The following is a 26435-nucleotide window of genomic DNA, read 5'->3' as shown; positions in this document are numbered from 1 at the left end:
TGTTAGTCGCCTCTTATGACAAGCATGGGTTTGCTTAAGACCAGTACTTACGCCGATCATGGTGATGGATTACATTGAAAAATTAAAGACTGAAGACTTTTGAAGCATGCATTTTGACATCACCTTTCCAGTGTCTGTACATTTCGTCTTCCGAGTCGCCAACAGCATCATGATGGACCATCGCCCGTGTGAAGATCCTCCTCCTCGATCTGCTGTCCACTGACCCCATGGAGCTGGCTGAAGTCTGACGCGGTCCTGCACCCGACCGGCCGGAGTGTCTCAGGGCGGCACAGTCCCGAGGGGTCTGGTTCTGAGACACATGATCCCTTGACATGACAGGATCTCTGGATATATTGTGATCCCTTGATCTGTGGGAATCTGGGTGAGCTGGAGTTCTCTTGGATGTGCGAGGATCTGTGTGAGAAATGTGATCTTGTGATGTGTGTGACCCTTTCAGTTGATCTTTTGTACTAACAGGATTTCGTGTTGAAGGAGTATTCCTCACATCACCTCTGGGTTCTCTGTGATCAATTTCTGAATGTCTATTAGTCTGATAATCCCCAGGATCTCCAGCAGCTCTACAAATCTGAGTATCTCTGCGAGTTTCTCTCAAATTCTTGGAATCCCTCAAAGCTCCTGAATCTTTAGAAACCTGAGAATCCCTGTCAGTTTCTCTTGACATATGAGAATCTCTGTGTCTAGAAGCCTGAGAATCTCTGCAACCTCCTGAATCTCTCGATGTGTGAGAGTCTTGAAGACTTAGGGATTCTCTTGACATCATAGAATCGTTCATAGCATAATCCCTTGACATCTGAGAATCTCTGCGACCTCCAGAATCTCTTGATGTGTGAGAGTCTTGATGACCTAGAGCATCCCTTGACATCTGAGAATCTCTGTGTCCTGCATCTCTAGAAGCCTGAGAACTGTGACCTCCAGAATCTCTTGATGTGTGAGAGTCTTGATGACCTAGAGCTTCCCTTGACATCTGAGAATCTCTGTGTCCTGCATCTCTAGAAGCCTGAGAATCTCTGCGACCTCCAGATTCTCTTGATGTGTGAGAGTCTTGATGACCTAGAGCATCCCTTGACATATGAGAATCTCTGTGTCCTGCATCTCTAGAAGCCAGAGAATCTGTGCGACCTCCGGAATCTCTAGATGTGTGAGAGTCTTGATGACCTAGAGCATCCCTTGACATATGAGAATCTCTGTGTCCTGCATCTCTAGAAGCCAGAGAATCTCTGCGACCTCCGGAATCTCTAGATGTGTGAGAGTCTTGATGACCTAGAGCATCTCTTGACGTCTGAGAATCTCTCAAGGAATCTCTCATTGCCTGGGAGTTCCTCAAAGTGTCCCTAGAAGTGTGAGCATCTCCGGTTGCCCCACCACCAAGTGAGGGCACCTGCTTCAGGTCATCCCTGGAGTCTCCCGAAGGCTGACTGAGAGTCATGGATCCTCTCGAGACTGTGGAGGATTGCTTTGTGCTTGTGGATCCAATGGAGTTAGCGGAGCCTTGGTTGGGGCTCAAGGAGCTTATGGATTCTTGTCGCTGGGTCGGTGATCCATGACTGACGGATCCCGAGCAGTTCACGGCTGATTGGTTGATATCCATTTTCAGTATCTGCCTGTGCTGACAACAAAATAAATATTCTTGACACCACACTGTGTATGTTACCTGCTGAAATGCCAAGCTTAATCTGTTGTCTGAATTTATCCAGAAACAAACAAGACGTAGTTTTGAAAATGACAGTCACTTGTTTCCCAGCCAGAGGGAGTCAGCACCTCACATCTAAACAGTAACCTTTGTACACTGTCTTTAAAATATAATCTCAGCAAATATCAGCTACTGGATTGATTCCAGTGTCCCAATTGTGTTTAATTCAGTTTCAGCTGTGGTCCATACTTCAGCAGAAACAAGATGTACCTGTGGTTTTGAAAATGACAATAGTCACTAGTTTACAAACCAGGGCAAACCAGTATTCACATTTAAACAGTTACCTTTGTACACTGTCTTTAAAATATAATGTCAGCAAATATCAAATCCTGGATCAGTTTTAATGTCCAATTGTTTTAATCCATTTACTGCTGTAGATAGACATCTATATTCAGTTAACATAAGGTTAACAGTATCAATGTAATTGTTCTTCAGTCAGTGTAGCTGAAGGGTTATCAGTGCAACTGTTGCCAATGATTCTTGTACATCAGGGGTTAATGAACACAACTTTCATCCTCAGAGCCTTATATGCATGGTGTGTATTTGTCAGTGATTTCCATTCCTCTGTTGTACAGCAGGACAAAGTATTTCCAGCTTGTTCCTCCAGGGCACAGCAGATTGTCAGGTTGACACAATTTACACAAATTATCTGATGTTTCTGGGATCACGAAAGAAGCACCTGAGGTCACAGGCAGATGGACCAGTTCTTCTCAAACCCATTCAGTTGAGTCAATTATTCCTGTCACAAGTACTCACAGAGGTAATCGGTTGACTGTCCAGGCAGGTTCACGGAGGAGTCTTCTATTCAGATATGAGGTCTTGGGGCATATATCATTATGTCAAGTTGTTGTTAGGATAGTAGTATGTGTTGTATCACATTGAATGCATCTGTGTCACTTATCCTTGTTTCTACAGGGACAATGAATGAGCAAGCTATAGTGGGATAGGTTTAAATATTCCAGTCAATTGTTCTTGTCACAAGTAATCATCACTGATTCTGTTGCCCTGGGCAACTTATGGTCGGTGGAGGTCTAAATGGTAAAATATCCATCCATACATCAATTTGTGAGTTCAGAGGCCACATGCTGTGAGAAACACTTCTACAAGTCTTCACAAATTCCAAAGAAATAACAACACTGAGACATCTTTGATAAGGCCAAGCATTTCAAGAAAATAACCTGAAAGTCGTTTTCACAATCACAAATGTCAAGCGAAGACTCTCATCACACAAGCCGTCGTGACAGAAAACAGTATTGGATAATGACGAATTATTTTTTTCCCATTTTCACATTCGAAGCTCATAAGGTCATCCAACAGTGTCCACACTGAACCATCTGTGACTCTGTGATCACCAAAAGTGGTTAATCCATTTTTGTGAGTTTATCTCAAACAAGTCATTCATAACTGACTGATCCTGGTCCTGAGTTGGAATACTCAGCAGCAGAACAAGCATCACTTGTTGACTGTCCTCAACCCGACTCCGTAACAGCTAACACAGCATCATTCCTCCCACACAACGTTTTTCATCACCAACATACACACGATCTGGATAGCACTGAGATTACTTCAGTGCCATAATCAGATAGGATGCACAAAGGCAGGGAAGCACTTCTAGGCCAGTTATCATTAATCACGTTAAACATCCCGTGTTGGCTCCGTCAATTCCTAGTCGGGACAGTAGACCAGAACCGTCACGCAAAATGTCCACAAATTGTCCGCAATACGAACCAATCGTGCACACATCTGATACGCCGTCACACGGATCTCGAGTCATCACTCATTATCTAGCCGTTTGTTGAGGTTGGCATTTAGCGTCAGAAAGTTAACATGAAAACTGTCTTTCTATATATCCTCTTCACAGTCACTCCACGGTAACACTTGCTCATCACGGAAACACAGCACTCTGTAATCAATACATTGGTGAGAAGACATTAGCCCACTTGGACGGTAAATACACTGACATGACTGTACTTAGCCGAACGTGGGATAATAGGATATATATCATTCATAAACTGATTAGATGAATATTTAAAATAATATTTAACTGAAATAGACTTTTATCATAGTTTGGGACATAGAAGTTTGAAAGAAATTTGATGAAAATAAAATCTATTAAAATATTATTTTTTTTTATTGGATATAACTTCACTTTATGTATGAAAATGATAGCTTCATTCCTGAACAAACATTTACATTTTGTATATAGACTGATGGCTTCTTAAATAACATTTGAGTTTGGTGATTCAATTTTGCTGAATTCAAATGTAAATGTTTCTTTAACAGAAAGCAAGAAAAAGATCAAGAAGAAAGCAAATCTATTTTGCAATTTCAGTCATCTTTTAAGATATATTACATAAACTTCGCCAATCTTATGTCAAACCTGTTCTGGTAACGATATATATTTATAGGCTTTTACTTTTTAAATTAAAAAAAAAATAATTCAATAATGCAGAACATTTTACAAACCTATTGCAGAAGATGTCAGAAGAAAACACCAGATCAATTGACTTTTCTGTTTTTGACAATTTAATATGCCAAGAATTTTAAAGTTTAAATAAAAGAGAAAAGAAAAGAGAAAATATTAATTTTTAAAGAATTCCTTTTTTAATTACAATCAGTCAACCATGACAATATTTCAAGTTTCATTTGAGATACCTTACTATATCCCCCAAAATAAAAAAGATAATAAAACAAACTGATCAGTTATGACAAATGTGAGTAACATGCGACAGCAAGTCACCCCTTCGCAATGAAACAGTACGGTGTCAGAGGGCTGTTGGTGAAAGTGTGAAGGTCACAGGCAACGCTTCCTCCGCAAGTATGTACAAATACCATCCCTCTGTCAGCTATAGTCCTTCACATTCAACTGATAATCATAAATCAATCACTATTACACACACCAAATTCTTCTCCTTTTATGCCATAAAAACCTCTCTCTGAAACTGTACCGATAGATGAAGGCAATCATGCTGTTAGCCTCTGTTCAATAATTGAATCGTGCTCCCACAATGGGCAATATGGCTTGGCAAGGAGAGGGGCCGAAGAACACCGGTGTCTTGTCGTACCAGATGTTGGCAATCTCACTCAAAGTGGGTCATCGTAAATCAGCTGATTGGTCTGGTTTTCAAGCCACGTCTTTGATATTTTCACTTTCTCGCTAGAAATCACGTGCACACACAATTGAGCAATTTTCTCCAGTTCAGTAATGTTGGCGATATCCCATTGAAGCAGGTGCTTGAGGTTGCGTATAGGTGGCTGCATGCATCACACTGGTCACTGGTCATCTTATGTCCAATGGTGACTGGGAGAAGTATACATTCCAGATGTAAAGTTGATTGGTCAATGAGATTTGTGGACATATTAACGCATCAGTAACAAAAATGATGTCTGATGCAATTCCCTATTTTGACTTGTGGTATATGTTCCCGTGTCTTTTTTAGATGATCGTTGACTTGCCTTTGCATGTATTTGTGATAGGTGACATCAGTGAGGTGAAAACCTGGTAGCATCACTACATGTACTAAGATCCTTGTGTCTACTATGGCTGAATCTTCTTAAAGGCAACTCCTCTTGTAAAAATTAAACAAGGGTGTATAAACTCAAGAAGACATATTGCAAATCGAACAGGTTGGTTTGTATTGAACTTCCAAAACACTCCACAAACATCCCTGTTTCTACCTTCCTTTAAAGGGGAGTTCCCCTTGTATCAACCACGACATATCGGTATATCATAGGGCCACATGCACAGCTGGTTTGTGTTAATCTTCCTCCATGCTCCATTTAGTTCCACTTGTATCATTAAAGTGGAACTAGGTAAAACTCAATGTTTAATTTTCCAACATACATGAAGACATTCCTTAAAGGGGATTTCCTCTTGTGTCAACTCACAACTCTTGTGTACGACACAAATGAAAGAGTCAGCTACATGTGGAGTTGGTTTCTCTTTCTGACACACTCCATTAAGATCCCTGTTTCTTTATCCTGGTCATTCAAAGGGGAATAATTCTGTTTAAGACTATGCAGTCAGCCTAGACTCCTTACATAATATCATACCATTTGTTTTAATTTTTCAAGAAGCAATCCTTGCATTTGTATGTAGAAACAGACCATGGCCACAGGTCACAACATACCATAACGCCTTAAAGAAGCAATCCTATGTAGAAACATACAATGGCCACAGGTCACAGCATACCATAACGCCTTAAAGAAGCAATCCTATGTAGAAACACACATTTTGGCCACAGGTCACAGCATACCATAACGCCTTAAAGAAGCAATCCTATGTAGAAACACACATTTTGGCCACAGGTCACAGCATACCATAACGCCTTAATGAAGCAATCCTATGTAGAAACACAACATGGCCACAGGTCACAACATACCATAACGCCTTAAAGAAGCAATCCTATGTAGAAATGGCCCCAGGTCACAGCATACCATAACGCCTTAAAAAAGCAATCCTATGTAGAAATGGCCCCAGGTCACAACATACCATAACGGCTTAAAGAAGAAATCCTATGTAGAAACACAACATGGACACAGGTCACAGCATACCATAACGCCTTAAAGAAGCAATCCTATGTAGAAACACACAACATGGCCACAGGTCACAGCATACCATAACGCCTTAAAGAAGAAATCCTATGAAGAAACACAACATGGACACAGGTCACAGCATACCATAACGCCTTAAAGAAGAAATCCTATGAAGAAACACACCATGGCCACAGGTCACAGCATACCATAACGCCTTAAAGAAGCAATCCTATGTAGAAACACAACATGGACACAGGTCACAGCATACCATAACGCCTTAATGAAGCAATCCTATGTAGAAACACACCATGGCCACAGTCACAGCATACCATAACGCCTTAAAGAAGCAATCCTATGTAGAAACACAACATGGACACAGGTCACAGCATACCATAACGCCTTAAAAGAGCAATCCTATGTAGAAACACACCATGGCCACAGTCACAGCATACCATAACGCCTTAAAGAAGCAATCCTATGTAGAAACACAACATGGCCACAGGTCACAGCATACCATGACGGCTTAAAGAAGCAATTCTATGTAGAAACACAACATGGCCACAGGTCACAGCATACCATAACGCCTTAAAGAAGCAATCCTATGAAGAAACACAACATGGCCACAGGTCACAGCATACCATAACGCCTTAAAGAAGCAATCCTATGAAGAAACACACCATGGCCACAGGTCACAGCATACCATAACGCCTTAAAGAAGCAATCCTATGTAGAAACACAACATGGACACAGGTCACAGCATACCATAACGCCTTAAAGAAGCAATCCTATGTAGAAACACAACATGGACACAGGTCACAGCATACCATAACGCCTTAAAGAAGCAATCCTATGTAGAAACACAACATGGACACAGGTCACAGCATACCATAACGCCTTAAAGAAGCAATCCTATGTAGAAACACAACATGGACACAGGTCACAGCATACCATAACGCCTTAAAGAAGCAATCCTATGTAGAAACACAACATGGCCACAGGTCACAGCATACCATAACGCCTTAAAGAAGCAATCCTATGTAGAAACACAACATGGACACAGGTCACAGCATACCATAACGCCTTAAAGAAGCAATCCTATGTAGAAACACAACATGGCCACAGGTCACAGCAGACCATAACGCCTTAAAGAAGCAATCCTATGTAGAAACACACCATGGCCACAGGTCACAGCATACCATAACGCCTTAAAGAAGCAATCCTATGTAGAAACACAACATGGCCACAGGTCACAGCATACCATAACGCCTTAAAGAAGCAATCCTATGTAGAAACACAATATGATTTGAATTGCAATACCTCCTGAGCTGGGCAGTAAACATAGTAACCAATCAAATCCAAGATGATAAATCCTCATCCGGCGTTCTTCATGAAGAATTAAGGCACATAAATGATGGTCTAGCCTCTTTAAATGAGTCTGAAGGTAGACAAGAGCGACTCTTTGATCAAATTAAACAAACTGAACCATTTATAAATTCCTTGATGGCGATGTTTTAGATGTGCTAGTGCCACACAGGTTTGGAGCCAAGTCTCAAGTGTTGTTGAAGACGTTCCAGCAATCAGCGACAGGTAGGCTGTTTACTGTACCTTGTCAGCAGGCCCTCACTCAGATCTCCCCCGCACACAAGTTGAGGGAGTGCACAAAGGGCTTTCATCACTGATAAATTACTTTCCGTTGGAATTACGTTTCTGAATTCTACAATTGGTGGGTCTGGGTTATCCCCAGTAATACTGTTAAGTCACTTTGTAATTGCTTTGCATGTTAAGAACTGATGTCTCATCACGTCTTTTTCAATATTCTTTGACTGCTTCCTCCGTGTTTCCACATTCCATTTCCATGATGCAATGGTAAACAGGTCTTCAGAATTCAAATTAAACTTATTACAACAACAAAAAAACAAAAAAAAATTTTTTTAATAAAACGTTTTTGTTAAACAAAAGAAAAAAGTTAAAACCATAAAGAATTTGAATAAATCAATTTGATATTAATACACTTTTACATTTAAAAAAAAGATTCTTCTTGAACTAAATAATCCTTAAGCTCCCATGAAATCTCACAAGAGCACTGAAGTGAGTCAATCTGGATATACAACACTTTTACCTTTTTTCAAATGTCTTCTTGAACCAAAAAGTCCTTAAGCTCCCATCAATTCTGACAAGAGCACTGAGGTTAGTCATTTGACATAACATTCCAATCCTCCCACACTCACCTAGGCTATAATGTTAGTATTCCACCCAGTTAACCATGTGATACAGCGTTTACAGCATACTTTTCTTGTATGGCCCTTTCCAGATGGTTAGCTTCCAGCAAGGACGTAATCAGCCGTACACAAAGTCCTCAACCAGTTATAGCCTTCACATCATTAATCTGGGATTCACACACTCTCAGTGAAATGTTGGACAACGACAGCATCCTGAGTCAACAGCTCCATCTCGCCGCTCACCACATCGTGGACGTCTCTTCACTTTGATATTTGTCACAGCAAATAACTTTCCCAGGGAGTATCAGCCTGGCAGTAAATCCACCTCTCCTGGGATATATTTGATTTCACGAACACGTTGTTCTGTCCATTGAGGCCGATGTGTTGATGGGCTTTACACGCGCCTGTCAAGGTGGTTTCACCTTGCCAGCTTTAGTCAGGCTTGTGATAAAGTACACTGTCATACAAACAGCGACAGAAGAGAAACATGGCTTTTGCTAAGTTAGTTTATATAGTACCATCAGGGATAATTCTAGGGTGGGACCTTGTGCTTTTAGCCCCTAAATTTGAAAAAAAGGCCCACATTTTCAAATACATTGGGACATTTTAACATTGTGCTGTATGGGCGTACCTCTGCAATATTTGAAATTTTCACATAAAGGGCACTCATCAGAAGGTTCCTAGCATGAACCCTGTACGATGTCACCAAGAATAAACAAACATGGTACAAAAATACTCCATAATGGTGATTTTCAGAAAAATATGCTTTTTTTCATAGTTTCTCCCTGCAAACCTTTTTTCAAAAAATGTATTCAGTTATATGATCAACCAATGGTTGGAGGAAAACCAAATTGATATGAATAATTATTTTTACCTGTCCGAAAATATCATCTGCTTTAGAGTTGTCACCTACCTTATGGCAAAGTGGTAGTGTCACATTGTAACCCGTCTCCGACTAGTGTACGTTTGTTAATTGTGTATAGTGAGGCAGGTTGTTGGTGAAAACAAGGAAGGATGGGGTGCTGCCAGACTTAGGACCAAATACATAATTGGGGTGAATCTGGGATTCAAATTAACAAATATTGGCTCCTGGTACAACTAAGAGACATAACTCTGTTTTGCAAACTTTTAGCATCTTTGATCACTTGCCCAGAAGTGCCCCCACAAACTGTTACAGATTATGCCATTTCTGGATATTTTGTTAATAATGGGTTGTTCACACGACACTTCATTGATTAATAGGTTCAGGGGAGTGATAATAGCATTTCGAGAAATACTGCGATACATCATTATTCTGAAAGCAACAACACACACAATCAATGGAAACCTGATTTCACATGTCCGTTGAAATAGATACCCTCAACCTGTATCATGGAATAACTTGACTTGCATATTTTAAACTTAGAACTGCAATCGCCAAAGATTTCAAGTCTTGTTATTAATGGAAATCTTTCTCCAACAACAAGCGGCTGCCAGCATGACATTCTTTATACACCTCATGTCTTGAATTCCTCATTTCTCAGAAACACTGCTATTCCAGTCAATATTGCAGCCGGCTAGATTTGTGAGAGTTCTTGTGTCAGCATGCAGTAACACATTATCTTGCAACTGGTTGGGAACATGGTTTGATCTTGACAACAAATCTGTAGGTTGATAACATACGCTTTGAAGTGTTGGGAGAATATACTGACCACATCCATGGCATCGTGAATGGCATCGTCAATCATCATCATCATCATCATCATCATCATCATCATCATCATCGTTTTCCTCCTCCTCCTTTACTTTGTATCATCATCATCATCATCATCATCATCATCATCATCGTCATCATCATCATCGTTTTCCTCCTCCTCCTTTACTTTGTATCATCATCATCATCATCATCATCATCATCATCATCATCGTCATCATCATCATCGTTTTCCTCCTCCTCCTTTACTTTGTATCATCATCATCATCATCATCATCGTCGTCGTCGTCACATCATCATCATTATCATCGTTTTCCTCCTCCTCATTTACTTTGTATCATCATCATCATCATCATCATCATGGTCGTCGTAGTCACATCATCATCATCATCATCGTTTTCCTCCTCCTCCTCTACTTTGTATCATAATCATCATCATCATCATCATCATCATCATCAGTGCACTCTTGCCATCATTTCTGATTCTCTCCTCTTCCCACTCAGTTCTGCAATCTCGACCAAATGAGTAGTTATTTTTTCACAATTTTCAATAATATCCAAATATTTGAGAATCCATTTCTCCGACAAGGAAGCAGACAATGAAGCCTTCGACCCCCTGCGATGATTCCACAAACACGGTGGGTGGAGTGTCCTGTGTTAATAGAGCTGTGGCCACTGATCCATGGTGGGATAGCCTGTAAATATTGACATACTACCGTCCTTACAACTCATTACAAACATTGACATACTGACGTCATTACAACTCATTAAATCTGCTCCACAGTTTGCTGCTAGAAGCAAATATTGTTCAGATGATTGGTTCAATTTCAAAATTCAGTCCTCACAAGGGACTGAATTGTTCCTGAGAAATTGTACAACCTTGTGTTTGAAGAATGAACAAATGTGTGCAGAATAGCTGATCATTTAGGAAAATCTCTGCCATTGACAGAAACAAGATATGGTCAAACCATTTGGAATCAATTTGAAAATTACACACACTTAAAGAAACATGGCTCTTTCAATTGTTCGGAATCAATCCAGGTCCTCTCGAGACATTAGGAGTGGCCTTGGTGTGTCGGCCAATCAGAACACTTATTTCAAATGACTCTTGCTCAAAAGTATTTTGATCAGGGTTACAGCATTCAAGGCCTGAGTAAAGCTTTCAAAAAGTTTGATGATAGAAATGTGGAAGATATTTCCAAATTTTACACATCAGTGACAAAAATTATGTCTGATGCAATTTCCCATTTTGACTTGCATCACATTATTTTTCAGGTGAACAGTTGACTTGACTTTGCATGTATTTGTGATGGGTGCCACTGGTAGGACAAGATATGCTCGCCTATTTGCGAACACCTGGTATCATCACTATTTGATAGTGGCTCATAAACACGTACTTATGATAGAGTCAGAAGCATACAATAGACTCTACTTTTAGTAGAAATTTTTATATGATTATGGAATTTGATTTTTGCAACTTTTATTTACATGGAGTAGTCAAGAAACCGTGCAAGCTGTATTGTTTCTTTCTTGACTGTTTGTCCTGAACTCCAAATAACTCAACAATGTGACTGGTCACAGTGGATCTCCTAAAGACACATCCAGCAACACAGATCTCCTGTCAGCAATGACAAGCACTGCATGTGTACCTGTAGTCTTCACAGTACAAGAAAAGAGAGGCTTCAGGAAGTGATTGGTCCAAAATGAATGGATGGTCTCCAGTGAAAGTTGTCCTTTGGTAATCCCCATTGTTCGAAGTGAGAGATGTTTTTTTGCTGACCAATTGAAGTCTTGTGTGTAAAACTGTTGTTTATCTGTGGCCCATAATAATCTTGTGCTCATGTTGGTTAGATCTTGGGTGTCTCCTGTTGGTTACAATGCTATCAAACATGTTGTCATTGGTTACCTCTTTTGGTCTTCCAAGTTGGTCTTAATAAGAAATTCTTGGGTGTCTCTTGTTAGTTATAATTCTATCAAACATGTTGTCGTTAGTTACCTCTTGGTCTTCCAAGTTGGTCCTCTGAAAGTATTTCTTAGGTGTCTCCTGGTGGTTACAATGCTATCAAACATGTTGTCGTTAGTTACTCTTGGTCTTCCAAGCTTGTCTTTGAAAGTATTTCTTGGGTGTCTCTCGTTGGTCTGTTGTGAAACCTGTCTGAGTCTTCAGTTACCCTTTTTGGTCGACCGTTAAAGTTGGTCTTTGAAAGATGGTCTTTGGTACACATGATCGTCTTGTGTGTAAATTATTTTCTTCTGTGACCCATGATAATCTTGTGCTAAGGTTGGTCACCGGTTCTCTCGTTAAGTCTTTATCGACTTCTGTTTGCAGTTCATGAACCATGTTTGAATCTTTTGTGACCCTTGTTGGTCTTTTGAGAAAGGTAGTCTCATCGACCCCTGTTGGTTGTGCATGAAACATGTCGGTCCTCAGTGACACCTGTTGGTCAGTATTTGTCCTTGAAGCTTTCTCCTCCTAAAGCTTCCTCTGCGGGGGCACGGGTGGCCCAGTCATCTAAGGCGCCGCAACTCCCTGTGCAGAGTTGCATCCCTTGGGCATGCCAGAAACCTATGATTGTGGGTTCGAATCCCAGTTTGCCCCGATTATGTATCTAGGTTTGTCAGCACCATACCCGTGCTCGTGGGTTTCACCGAAGTGGTAAACGACTGAGACCTGCATCACTTCAGGCTTTCCTCCCACATTAAGCTGACACGCCGTGAAATAACTGGAATACTGTTAAAAGCGGCGTTAAACCCAACTCACTCACTCACTCAATTCCTCTGCCTCTGATTTAACCTGCCCAGTTCCCCGGGGTTATTATCCTGCTGACAGCCATCACATTCCACTCGACAATCACACTCCGCCTCCATGACCTTGTATCGCTGTGCATGTTCCCTGGGGACTGTCTTTAATCAGCTTAACACGACATTAATGACTTATTGCAGATTCCACAACATCAAAGAATTTCATTTTTCAAGCAAATGCATTTTTAATATTTTAATAAGTTATATGAATTTTAAAGTTTTGTTGTTATTTTTTAGCATAGGAATGCTGTATTATTTAGGCTCCCTGACGTAAAGGCATATCAAACACATACACGCACACATATATACAGACTGATTTGATTAGGGTCTTAAAGATTCTTTGTTCCAATACAATATGTTTAGCTATCAAAAGATTTTGATAGAATATCTGAAAACTGAGTATTACAGAAAACGCTGTACAGAAACCGCAAAATAGTAAAACCGAGTCAGTTAAACTGAAAATGGATTCAGACCTGTCATACGTCATTTTTGAAACATTTGTACCTAAAACAGACATCATTATTAATACATTTATCACTTGTACTTATTCATGGCCTCATGATGAAAGTATTGCATCATGGTTCAAAGTACAAGTATTGCAATGCACTAATACTTCATTGACACAGACAAATTCTGTAGTTAGTATTTAAGGGAAGTATTCGAAACTCATGCCTACTCAAATAAGGAAAACTGTCATTAGTAAGGAAAAAATGAATTAAAAAAACCCTAAAATTAAGGAATATGAATTCGTTAAAGGAAAACAATGTGTTTTTTTGTGGCATAATGCTCCAAAAAAAAGGTTTTTAGTATTTTCTGTATTGCCTGGAGGGGGTGTGCATTAATTTTGGGTTTGCACTATACTCAAGAAAATATGGTACATATCGTATGGGAAAGTCATTCTGTGATGTGCATTAACCTATCGCCAGAGCCGTGACAAACAATCAGCTGAGAAATAGTCATCCACATATGTATTTTTAGTTTAATACGTCCAATAAATGACATAATGCATTTGTGGAGATTTTGATGTTTTCCATAATGAGTGACCTGATCTGACAAGTATCCCCAATTACTGTAGACATCAACAGTTTAAGATTAAATATTCAATTTTTCTTCAATCTTTCATGTTTATTAATGGCTTGAATTTTTAAATCTACACATTATAAGCATCATGTATTGAAAATATATTAAAAAATAACATTTTCCTGAAAGTTTACAATAATATTCATTAGTTTGATAAAAATGTGACAGGACAAAATGGTGGCTTCTGAATCTCTTTAAGGACTTTCTGATTGGTCAATTATGTTGTTTGAATGACAATTAGTGATAGGTTAATTGTATCACATGACCACTGTATCATTACACCAGTTGTCCGATCACATGTGAACAGACGAAACAATATATTTTTCAGAAAGAGCTCCCAGTTCTACTGACAGATTAGGTTTGATTTCAAATAACAACAAATCAGAACCTTATAATTTCCTCAAGGATATTTGGCTCATCACCACTATCAATGTCATCAGTCTTAATGTATCACAGAAACTTCTTTAGAAATATTCAAAACTAATTTGAATACATGAACGAATATCTGCCCTTTGAAGTTGAAAACTTAAAAGTTATCAAACAAGCTCAAAACTTTTGAAAACCCCTTGAAGAGGCCCCCAACAGGTTTTGTTGACACTTACCACTCTGCCACCTAGTGGCAAACCCTGCAACTAGAGATGTGTTAATATTGGATGTCAACACTGCATTCAAGAACCAACATCCCAGCATTTGATGAGCACCGCTGCACCAGTTGCACAAACATCAGTAAACACTGCACAGATGGGCAACACGCCAGGGAGGATGAGGTGCGTCAAGCTCCCGGCCGTGTCCAGAGTCCCCTCTGGGCGTCCTGTCTCCACCATGCAATCAATGACCAGTCGACCATATGCTGCTGCACACCCACCACGCAGACAGATGATCGAATTAAACCTTGCACCAGATGCACCTCGTCTTGCATACAAGTGCACAATGCGTGCAGTTGGCGACCTCTTCCTGCTGTTGTGGATTCTTATCTGATGTTATCTCACGGGATGGAGGGACTCTTTTTATAAACTTGCCGTCAATAATTGTTTGGTGTTGTCTTCTAATCAAAAGCACACAACGCTGGAGGGAGCTTGTTATATAGGGCCCCTGTAGTCTTTGAATAATGAGGGTATACAATGGTATAAACACATCAGCTAGGTATGCAAAAGTATACAATGGTAAGTAACGGAATGCAATAGGAGGCAGGGGTATCATCAGTACCAGATTGGTGATCCTGTTGAAGTGAAGTACTCACATAAACACCTCTAATACATTTTTGGTGTTATTTTACAGACACGTGATGGCTAATTTCAGTCCTAAAATATTCATCAATCTTTCAGTGAGTAATATCACACTAATTCTTCAGCAGACAGTTGTCCACAAAACATCAGTCCTAAAATGTTCGCATATCTTTTAGTGAGTGACATCACACTAATTCTTCAGCAGACAGTTGTCCACAAAACAACAGTCCTAAAATGTTCGCATATCTTTTAGTGAGTGACATCACACTAATTCTTCAGCAAATAGTTGTCCATAAAACATCAGTCCTAAAATGTTCACATATCTTTCAGTGAGTGACATCACACTAATTCTTCAGCAAATAGTTGTCCACAAAACATCAGTCCTAAAATATTCATCAATCTTTCAGTGAGTGACATCACACTAATTCTTCAGCCGACAGTTGTCCACAAAACATCAGTCCTAAAATGTTCACACATCTTTCAATGAGTGATATCACACTAATTCTTCAGCAGACAGATGTCTACAATACTTTAGCCCTAAATGTTCACATATCTTTAAGTGTGTAATATTAGATGGCGAGCAACAGCTAGTATTATTCAAGTCATGAATGGCCATTTAATCAATATTGATCAATTCCTCCATAGACATCAAATGACGGCGATAACAAATGTCTGAGGTAAAATCTCAAACAAAACAGTGGAAAGATACCATCATTTTTCTCTCACAAATGAGAACTTGCATTCATTCATCTCTCAAAGTGTCCAAAGAATCTTGGTTATCTCCCCTTTGACTCGTCTAAAGGACAGGTATATTCCTTGACAAGCATCCTTTATGTGCTCAACAAGTATCACTTTCCAAGGACAGGTATATTCCTTGACAAGCATCCAGCAACTTATCAACAAGCACCACCCTCTTTCAAGGACAGGTATATTCCTTGACAAGCATCCTTCATGTGCTTAACAAGCATCCTTCATGTGCTTAACAAGTATCACTTTCCAAGGACAGGTATATTCCTTGACAAGCATCCAGCAACTTATCAACAAGCACCACCCTCTTTCAAGGACAGGTATATTCCTTGACAAGCATCCTTCATGTGCTTAACAAGCATCCTTCATGTGCTTAACAAGCATCACCTTCCAAGGACAGGCATATTCCCTCACGAACATCTAGCATATAAGCTCAACAAGCCTCACCCTCTTTCAAGGACAGGCATATTCCCTCACGAACATCTAGCATATATGCTCAACAAGCCTCACCCTCTTCCAAGGACAGGCACCCATTACATCCAGCATATGCTCCTTCTATCATCGCACACATTGGTCCATTATCTCAGAGCCAAAACAGTCAGTTTTCCCTATCTTCTCTGTACAACGCCTGGGAACACCTGGATCTGAGCCGCCCTTGCACTACTTCAAGGTAAATTATTAGGGCATCATAAACACAGGGAGCAATCAGCAGCTCCCATAAAGCCGTCTTCATGTATGGAAGGGTTCCACACACAGCCAACTTACGTTATTGAAAGTCATGCAAAAATCAATAAGGAATTAATAAGTCCATATAAGCTTTTTTCCAAATCCTTGAAATGCTCATTTCTTGTTAAAAAATGGAAGGTTGGGATGGTGGGCAAGATGTGATATAGTCCTTATCACTATGCTTGAATATCTAATCCAGTTCTATTGATGTCAATAACGGCAGGAACGTCTACAGATTGTTAATTGGAACACCCACAGCAAACATCTCCAGTGATTTGATGAAATTGGCTGAAAATTTCATATTTTTGTGACCTACTTGGGAACAATGTTGGAGGAGAGCTGTGAGTCTAGCCCATAATAACAGCTAATTCCCAGGAGAATTCCTCCAGTTGGTGTCCAGTGTGATGAAGTGCAACACTGTGTACTTCAGATGGTCAATAACTAATAACCAGCTCTGGAGCCAGTTTCACCTACAGCTGGCTAAATGGACAAGTTAGGCCAGGTTGCTTTCCAGTACAGAAGCCAGTCTCTGAGAAGCCTAATTCCCTCCCTTGATGCACATATTCCCCGAGCAGCCAGGTGTAAGTCCCGCCCCCAGCCACGCTGCACACTTCCTCAACACATTAGTTTTTAGAGCCCACACAAACATTACTCTCCACTCTCACTAATTGGCCAGCTTCGTTATCACATTCCCCATCAGGCTCGGAAAACAAAGGAGTGAGAGACATTACAGTGGTGGTGATTGTGATGAAATTGAAACAGTATCTCATCTGCCGGGCTGACAAGGGTTATACCACGCCTGCAATACGCTGGCTCTACCATGTGTGTGATACAGCGGTTATACACCATATGGAGAAGGGTGCGGCCTGTCATGCAATCCCTATGTCTGCAGTAGGGTACATGGAACGGGCTGGAGACGGACTTGTCAGGGAACACTGCCTCTCCTTTGGGGCTTTATTGTGGGAACAATAGCATCAAGCATCATGCAATCTCCATGCACACACAGTTGGAGATCGGACATAAAGTTTCTACCATTGAAGGCCGGTTTGTGCATGGTTGATAAAAATGAAGATGGAAAATCCATTTATTCAAAGTTTATGTCAAACAGTAGCTCCGGGATTCAATCATGTAACAAAACTTTCATAGAAGCCAACTTTCCTGATTCAATTATGAGATTATAGCTCTGATCAAAGGTATGTGGATGTGCTCCAAGCAAGTGCTGACGCAGGTCAGATACTGATGAAGTCAGGAAAAATACTATCCCACCAACAAACTCTCTGTAACTAGGGCAGGACGAAACTCAAATCAAAGACTTGTAGGGTCGATATCTGATTTCCAGCTGTCAGGGTAACGTCAGCAAAGGGGATAGAACGTTTAACTTGAGCAGGTTTAGAAACATTTCAATAAATTCAAATGTTGTTGTGAAGCAGTGTTACTTGTAGAAAAGTAGTGAGTGAGTGGGTACGATTTTACGCCACCTTTAGCAATATTCCAGCAATATCACGGTCAGGGCCACAAGAAATGGGCTTCATACATTGTACCCATGTCAGGAATCGAACCTGGATCTTTGGTGTGACGAGCTAACGCTTTAACCACTAGGCTACCCGACCACCCCTGTAGAAAAGTAACGCTTGACAATCTATAATAAACTTGTGAAATAACCTGTGTACGACAAGGATGCTACTTGCCAAAGGCTATATTAATAACAGTAACATGTCCACCACAACCTTGTCTCCAAGCCAAAAGGACAAACATATTTAAAAAAAAAGGAAAATATGTCATCTATAAATCCAAAGTTAATCATAGACAAACTGAAGTAATAATATAATTATAATAACAAGAGATTAAATGCTCATTGCATTAAATTATTTTTACTTGGATCCATGGATTGACTTTCATTCTCAGCTCCCTAAGGAGTATACAACGCAAGCTGCCTGTCAGGCGCTAGAAGGTTACCAGTCACAATACAACTCATCCTACTGGACATCCATTCACTGCTTGGATGAAATCTTATCATCTCCAAATCTGAGCACTACTGGGCTAGTTTTAAGGCAGGTAATAAGAGAGTGAGTGAGTGAGTTGTGTTTAACGCCGCTTTTAACAATATTCCAGTTATATCGCGGCGTGTCAGCTTAATGTGGGAGGAAAGCCCGAAGTGATGCAGGTCTCAGACGTTTACCACTTCGGTGAAACCCACAAGCATGGGTATGGTGCTGACAAACTTAGAAACAAAATCGGGGCAAACCGGGATTCGAACCCACAATCATAGGTTTCTGGCGTGCCCAAGGGACGCAACTCTGCACAGCGAATCGCGGCGCCCTAGACGACTGGGCCACCTGTGCCCCGGCAGGTAATAAACAGGCGGCGGCAGGTGCTACGGATGGAGCAGAACACGCTTACCTGGTGGCATCACTTATTTTCACCTCTATTTTGCCTTTTATGCCCAATAGAAACTGTTTCAGCAGATCATCGAGACTGATTATTCTCTGGCATCGATGCTTCATAGTGTTATCCCCATGCCAAGAAACTAGCATGATAACACCCAATAACTCCTTCTTCCTATCCTTGATATCAGTGTTATCTCACAGAGACTTTTGGGGGACACACTACCATCAGTATCTCAACCCACATCCGTACCTTGATTATATTAGTGTGCTAATTCTCCATGCTGTAAGCCATCTGGTAGAGTTAGGGAAATATCAGCAATATCATTCGCTTGCTTCAAGTGATTGTAGTCAATAATTCCCAAAGGCTTGGAACTTAAATTCACTTGTCAAAGATAATCCGTAGGTCCTCGTAACTCGTGGAACAGTCTGTATAATTCTATAGTCTTTTTTTTCAAAGAAATGTAGAAAAATGTAGGTATCTCAAGTGCAGACATCAGGTCATCTTCCCGAGGCAAGAGAGTTAACTGACTATAAAAGTCCAGTTTCCACCCTTGCCGAACTAGGCTGCAATTATGGAGTTACAATTTGGCTAGACTAACAAGTCAATGCATAGTCCAATCAAAATCACGTAACTAACTAGACATCAGGTTCGTAAACAACATTGATTTCAACATGCAGATTTTGGCCGACTGCAGGATTTGTAAAGCATGTGTACCGCCAACTGGGCATCGACAGTAATTTTGCAAATTCTTTCTTGTTTTTAATCAAGGTGCTCAAGTGCCCATTTTATTACAATATAAACGTTGATAATCGAGCAGATTGTTTTGACTGGGTGCCGCCATTTTGTTTGAGGCAAATGCAAGTGGTATGAGACGTGGAATCTGATTGGTCAATAGGAGGAACATTGAAGGGACATAACTCGTAATAGCCAATGGTGGCGCTACGATCGCGCCTGGTAATTTCAGCCTAGTTCGGCAAGGGTGGAAACTGGACTTTTAGAGTCAGTTAACTCCTTTGCCTCGGTAAAATGACATCAGGTCAGTTGACCTACACTTGGAACATCAGAAAAACATTGTTTATGATGTCTTGAATAATGGATAATATCATCTTCGATTATTTGCAACAATGTGCTCCTTTGATGTCACGTTGTTATGGGCCTCTTTGCAAAAAAAGGAAACAATGAAACAATTGGAAAGAACTAGCCAGCTAACATAATGATGCTCAGTAAGAAATACTATAATTAATTTGACCTCTACCCTTGGTGCCCCTCTGTGTAAAATTAGTCAATAATTCCCACTTGACTACAGAATCAATGGTCCTGTTTATCGGCAGTTACCATTTTTACCAGAAAAATTAGGCTTGGAACAGTAATTCCTGTGACTGTCAGTGACCCTGTGGACCGGCAAATAAAGTAGCGTATATTGTACTTATATTGCTTATTATGTTGAATACGGTACCTTATAAATCTTTGTTGTTGAACAAAACATGGGCGATATTTATATAAGTATATTTTTCAAATGAAGTCAGCTTGTCTGTTACCATCGGGGTTTCCCCTTGTCTATTTTTAGTGCAGGAAATAACATTTCGCCTGTCTTCGAGGTTAAATATATATTTGTAGTGACTTAGTCATGAAATATTAAAAAAAAGAAAGATTTGTGAGTGAACTTTGTGTGAATGACGTGTAGATCTCACTAAGTTACTTCCGAGATGACGTCATTGCATTGAACATGATATTGAAAGAATTACAACCAAGTAATTTTCACACATTATTTTAATTGTCGAAAGTTGGGACTGATAAAAATTAGTGGAGACTTGTAATTTTAGAGTTGAAGTCCACCAGGACTGGCAGTTTCAAAAGCCAGGGGGAACACTGCAGAATACAAAATTGACAAAAACATAGCAACAAGATTTCAGTTTGAATGCTGGAATTGTTTTCAAAGACACTGAAAGTATATGATTTGCATGAGCACATTCTGGAGATTCTCTTAAACCGTACATAATGATGGAAACGATTTGATTTTTCTATGCTGGACACACTCATCAAAGGGTATCGTGGGAAACGGGACTATAGTAAACTGAACTTCAAAGCAACATTGATCTCCGGGATCTAAATGCAAGAAGTGCGGACAATAAAGGTTTAATCTGAATATTCCTGAAAATTATTCTGATGAAATTAAAAGCAGTGGTACGTCGTTGTGCACGTCGTTTGCTCCATCAACCTTCCAGATGATTACTACAGGGAACAATTCATCTCATGAAAGTACTTCATGTTAACTTAACTTGAAACCCATTTATCCAGACCACAGCAACAAATCTGTCTGGCTTAATGAGTTTACATTGTAATTTAAATTATTACTGAGCTTCCAATCTCATTGTTATTTTCATCATTATCGGAAGTGGCTTAAAATGACAGAAAAGTCCATGCAACACGCAATAAATCTATGGATAGTGATTTCATTGTTAACATTATCTTTTTTGGCCGATTCAGCAAATTTGTCAGAACAGCCTTTTTTAAAACCCTTTTATGTTCAATAATTAGGTCAAAACTTGATGTGATTTGTGAAAGCAGGCGAAATGCCAATTCCTGGCGTTGGCGCCGATGGCACACATCCGGGCAATACGGGCAGTAACACATGGGAAGTCCCATCACTGATTGGACCACATGGGGTCATATTGTCTGATGAGGGAACGAGCCTTTGCTGTCTTCCATCAAACTCCTCTGTAACTGTTACTGTACAACCTGGCTGCAACTGACTTAGATTCAAAGATGATCTGTACACGCACCAGTCACCATGAACATCAGACTAAACTATGAATTGCGTGGTTGAGCGAGTGGTTGAGCGAGTGGTTGAGTGAGTGAGTGGGTGAATGGGTGACTGAATGGTTGAGTGAGTGGTTGAGTGGTTGAGTGGTTGAGTAAGTGAGTGGGTGGGTGAATGGTTGAGTGAGTGAGTGAGTGAGTGAGTGAGTGTGTGAGTGCAATGGTGGCCAAGCCGTCTAAGGTGTTGTATTTCAGTCCAGAGTGAGTGAGTGAGTGAGTGAGTGAGTGAGTGAGTGTGTGCAATGGTGGCCAAGCCGTCTAAGGTGTTGTATTTCAGTCCAGAGTGAGTGAGTGAGTGAGTGAGTGAGTGAGTGAGTGAGTGAGTGAGTGAGTGAGTCAAAAAGCAAGCCAACAAGTGAGGTTAAATGATGATTTGTGCAATGTTCCAGTTATACTACAAGCCCTGTAAGGTGCAGTGGGGTAGCCTGGTGGTCAATGCGTTTCCTCGTCACGCCGAAGACCTGGGTCGATTCCCCACATGGGTACAATGAGTGAAAATTATATCTGGTGTCGTGTGATATTCCTGGAATATTGCTATCACTCACTCACTCACTCACTCACTCACTCACTCACTCACTCACTCACTCACTCACTCTGGACTGAAATACAACACCTTAGATGGCTGGGCCACCATTGCACTCACTCACTCACTCACTCACTCACTCTGGACTGAAATACAGCACTTTAGACGACTGGGCCACCATTGCACTCACTCACTCACTCACTCACTCACTCACTCACTCACTCACTGGGACACCATTGCCCTGACTTGGATCATCAGCTGTACTGGCCCTTGTTCCAGGCACAACACTGACAGGCAAACGGCAATGGCTTTGACCACTTTAGTTAATCCTCAGAATAAAGAACCTTCCTGCAACATCTACAGCAGATGATCATACGTTATTGTCAGGGCAGGACAAGCTGAACACTTGAGTGACATTAATTATAATGAGCGAGGATTAAGTGACTTAATGAACTGTCAGCTGCTGGACCGTAATAGATGCTTATGCTCATCCCGACTACACTCAGGCCGTTGTACAGATTAAGTCTGCACGTTGTGCTGGGAAGGCGCCAATGTCCTCGCGACTCCAGAGAGGGGTTGGATATTGGTCACAAGAGTTGCCTTGCTACAGACTGACCAAATACCAGCGCTCACTGGTTGCCATGCAACTGGACATACTTCTACCTTCCCAGGGGCTGGGGACATTTGCTGGCTGTCATTTTAGATTTTCAGATTTCAATTATCCTCAACAAGCGAGAACACAACTTTTTGGTAAGGGGTCGTGTGCACAGGTTTTTGGAAAAGAGGGATAGTGCACATAGAGTAAATATGAACAAATAAAATAATTCGGGAGACTATTTGAATTTATCAGCCAAACTTTTGTCATTGGTGATTTAGTCATGTATTTTCACTCAATGTTTGGAATGGTGGTCTAGTGGTAGAGTTCGGGGGTTCAATATCCGCCTGTGTCTTTTCTTACCAAAAGATGGTTCTTGTTTTTTCCATACCCGGCGCTGGGCAATAAGGAGCTAAACAAGGACTGGTCGGCTCAGAGTCAGTATACTGTGTCTGAGTGGGGTATTCATGTTAAACTGCATCATGGTATCTCAGTGTGCTAGCACTATAAAATCCGAATTAGTCCTGAACAATAAGCAATCCTGTTAAGGAGTAATCCTGAGCAATCCTGAGCAATCCTGACGATGAGTCATCCTGACCAATCATGGACACTGAGAAATCATGGACAAGGAGCAATCATTAGCAATCATGAACATGTGTACCGTAATACTGAGAAATCATGAACACTGAGAAGTCCTGACGATGAGTAATCCAGAGCAATCACAGTCAAGGCGCAATGATGAGCAATAATGAGCATTCATGAGCAATCATGGACAATGAGAAATACTGAGCACTCCTGAACACAGCAGTCCCGACTCCTGAGTAATCCTGAATAAAGAGCAGTCCTGAGAAACCCTGACAATATGCAATCCTCAGCAAGTCTGAAAAGTAAGCAATCTTAAGCAACCCTGAGCATTGTGACTGCTGTCCTAGAGCTAGAATATTGTTGAGTCGTGGTGTCAACCAACAAACATACTCAGAACTAGCAGTCACTCCACACATAATCAAACAATTGTTTTCGGACGCAAACTTATATTGTGGAATGTGCACACAATGTTTCAGAGTACTGTGAAATGTGCCTTGTCACAATAAAATGACATAAAAAAACGAGTTTTGTTGGTATACATATCCTACAATCCTACCAAAAAGTTACCTAACAGAAAATTTGACCAAGTGTAAGTATGCCCGGAGAGTTACGATAATCAAATACGTATTCGACGTAATAAGTGCCCAGGTCGATCTCAAAATTAGAAATAGGGGGCTCTTATTAGAATATAATTTTGGTGAGAAAAATAACCGAGTTGAAAGATTGTAAATTTTGTGGTTTATGCTGACAGCCTGAAAAAATACAAAAGAAAAGTCTGTGAGTATTATACACGACAGATATATTTTCAAGAATTTTATTGCCCATAATTAAGGGTGCATATAGCACATGAGTGCGTATTATACACAAATAGATAAGTCTTGTGTACATTGATCAATTTGGAAGGGGTGCTAATTGGGATTGTCAACATATCAGCAAATATCGCTGTGGGTGCTTATTAGAGCGGGGCGCTTATTATGTTGAATACGGTATGTCATTTTATCATCTGTTAACCAGCGGTACATGCATGGTGAGTTTCTCAAATACAATGGCAAAATCTTCTGTATATGAAAAAAACAATGGGTTTTTTATATAAAAAAGCACACGGTAAAATATTGTAATTTTGCAATTCAGTTACAAGATAATAAATATATAATAAAATATAAAAAGGCAAAAAACCTTTAGAAAGACAAACATGTACAAGACATATTTACCTTCACCTCTTTCGCATTGCTCCATGTTAAGACAATGTATTAAAATAAAAAACACATGGTAAAATCTTGTAATCTTGCAATTCATTTTCAAGGTAATAAATATATAATAATATATAAAAAGGAAAAAAACCTCTAGAAAGACAAATATGTACAAGACCTTCATCTCTATTGCATTGCTCCATGTTGAGAGACTGCCCCCAGTCGTGCCGTGTGTGTGAGTAATGTTTCCAGTAGGAGCAACACTAGCACATGTGCTCTCACGGCAAGGACTATCAGTTGCTGGACAACACTCTGTATAACAGTGCCAGGTACACTTGTGTGTCCAGCAGTGAGGAAGTGATCCACAGAAAAACCACAACGCCATCTAGCTAATCAGATATCAATCTGTTTCTCTTGACCCCCAAATAAACAGACCTTGTAGGTCCAGTGTTCCCGTTTACTGGTAATTACCTGTTTTTTACGGGTTAAATGAGGCGTGGAGCGGTAATTCACGTGATTGTCAGTCCCTGTGGACCAGCAAATAAAGTGCCTCATGAATATTTGTTCTTGAAATAAACATTGGCAATATTCATATAAGTATATTTTCATCATAAGGGTTTCTCCTTGTCTATTTTTAGTGCAAGGAAATAACATTTCAGTTGCGTCGTGGAAAAATATATATCTCAAAATATTTTTTAAGAAAAAGAGAAAATTGTCACTGAACTTTGTGTGATTGACATGTAGATGTGACAAAGTTGCTTCATAGATGACGTCATTGCATTGAACATATGTTGAAAGAATTAAAAGCAGGTAATTTTCATAAGTTTTTTCAGTTGTTGAAAGTTGGGACTGACAAAAAATAGGCGAGAGTGGTAATTTTTAGAGTTGACTGGCAGTTTCAAAAGCAAGCAGGAATACTGCAGAATACAAAAAAATTACAAAAAAAATGAGGTAGCCCTGACATTAGTCTGTCTTACAGACCCTGATACAAATATATATCAAATACAGCCCATTCAAGTCTATAATGTTTGGCAAGTCTAGATCACTGCAGTCATTAAATGCCACACACAGCAAGATTCCTGCTATATGACGGTAGTCTGTAAATAATCGAGTCTGGCCCAGACAATCCAGTGATTGGTATCATGAACATCGATCCACGCAATCGGGATACGATGACATGCATCAACCAAGTCAGCGAGCCTGTCCACCCGAATCCGTTAGTCGCCTCTTACGACAAGAATGGGCTGCTGAAGACCAATTCTAACCCTGAAACTTCACAGGGAAATGGGGCACATAGCTTACAGGTCCACGTGGACATCAGAGACCTGAACCACTGACACGTGTCACAAAATCTACAGGCCTAGGGAGACCTTATTGACCTAAACCATGGATTCTCAAGTCAGCACTCCTGTCGAGAACACTTTCCAATTCCTCACTGCTGACTGTGTGCGATCTCATGACCTCCAAATTTCAGCAGTACTCCAGAGCCCTCCAAGTTTAATAAAAATGGTACCTCTTTTACACCAAACTAATCACTCCTTCTGAAAACCACTCCTGAAACTACTTACATTGTATTAGCACCAAGAAGATGGATG

The 26435-nt window shown here is 40.3% G+C and overlaps 2 protein-coding genes across 2 annotated transcripts in view; both read right to left on the bottom strand.

Moving 5' to 3' along the window:
- Window positions 1-26435, bottom strand: part of LOC124150321 — a 221545-nt gene that overhangs the window by 151972 nt on the left and 43138 nt on the right. The window lies entirely within an intron of this gene.
- Window positions 83-1609, bottom strand: LOC124150273 (hornerin-like). The gene has a single exon (XM_046522245.2). It carries the CDS (start codon window positions 1607-1609, stop codon window positions 83-85), a length of 1527 nt encoding a protein of 508 aa, XP_046378201.2.

Source organism: Haliotis rufescens, unplaced genomic scaffold, assembly GCF_023055435.1.
Source record: "Haliotis rufescens isolate VD_foot unplaced genomic scaffold, xgHalRufe1.0.p SCAF_33, whole genome shotgun sequence".
Classification (NCBI taxonomy): Eukaryota; Metazoa; Mollusca; class Gastropoda; order Lepetellida; family Haliotidae; genus Haliotis; species Haliotis rufescens.
Note: the sequence above shows the minus strand (reverse complement) of the source record. Positions and strands in the feature narration are given on the sequence as shown.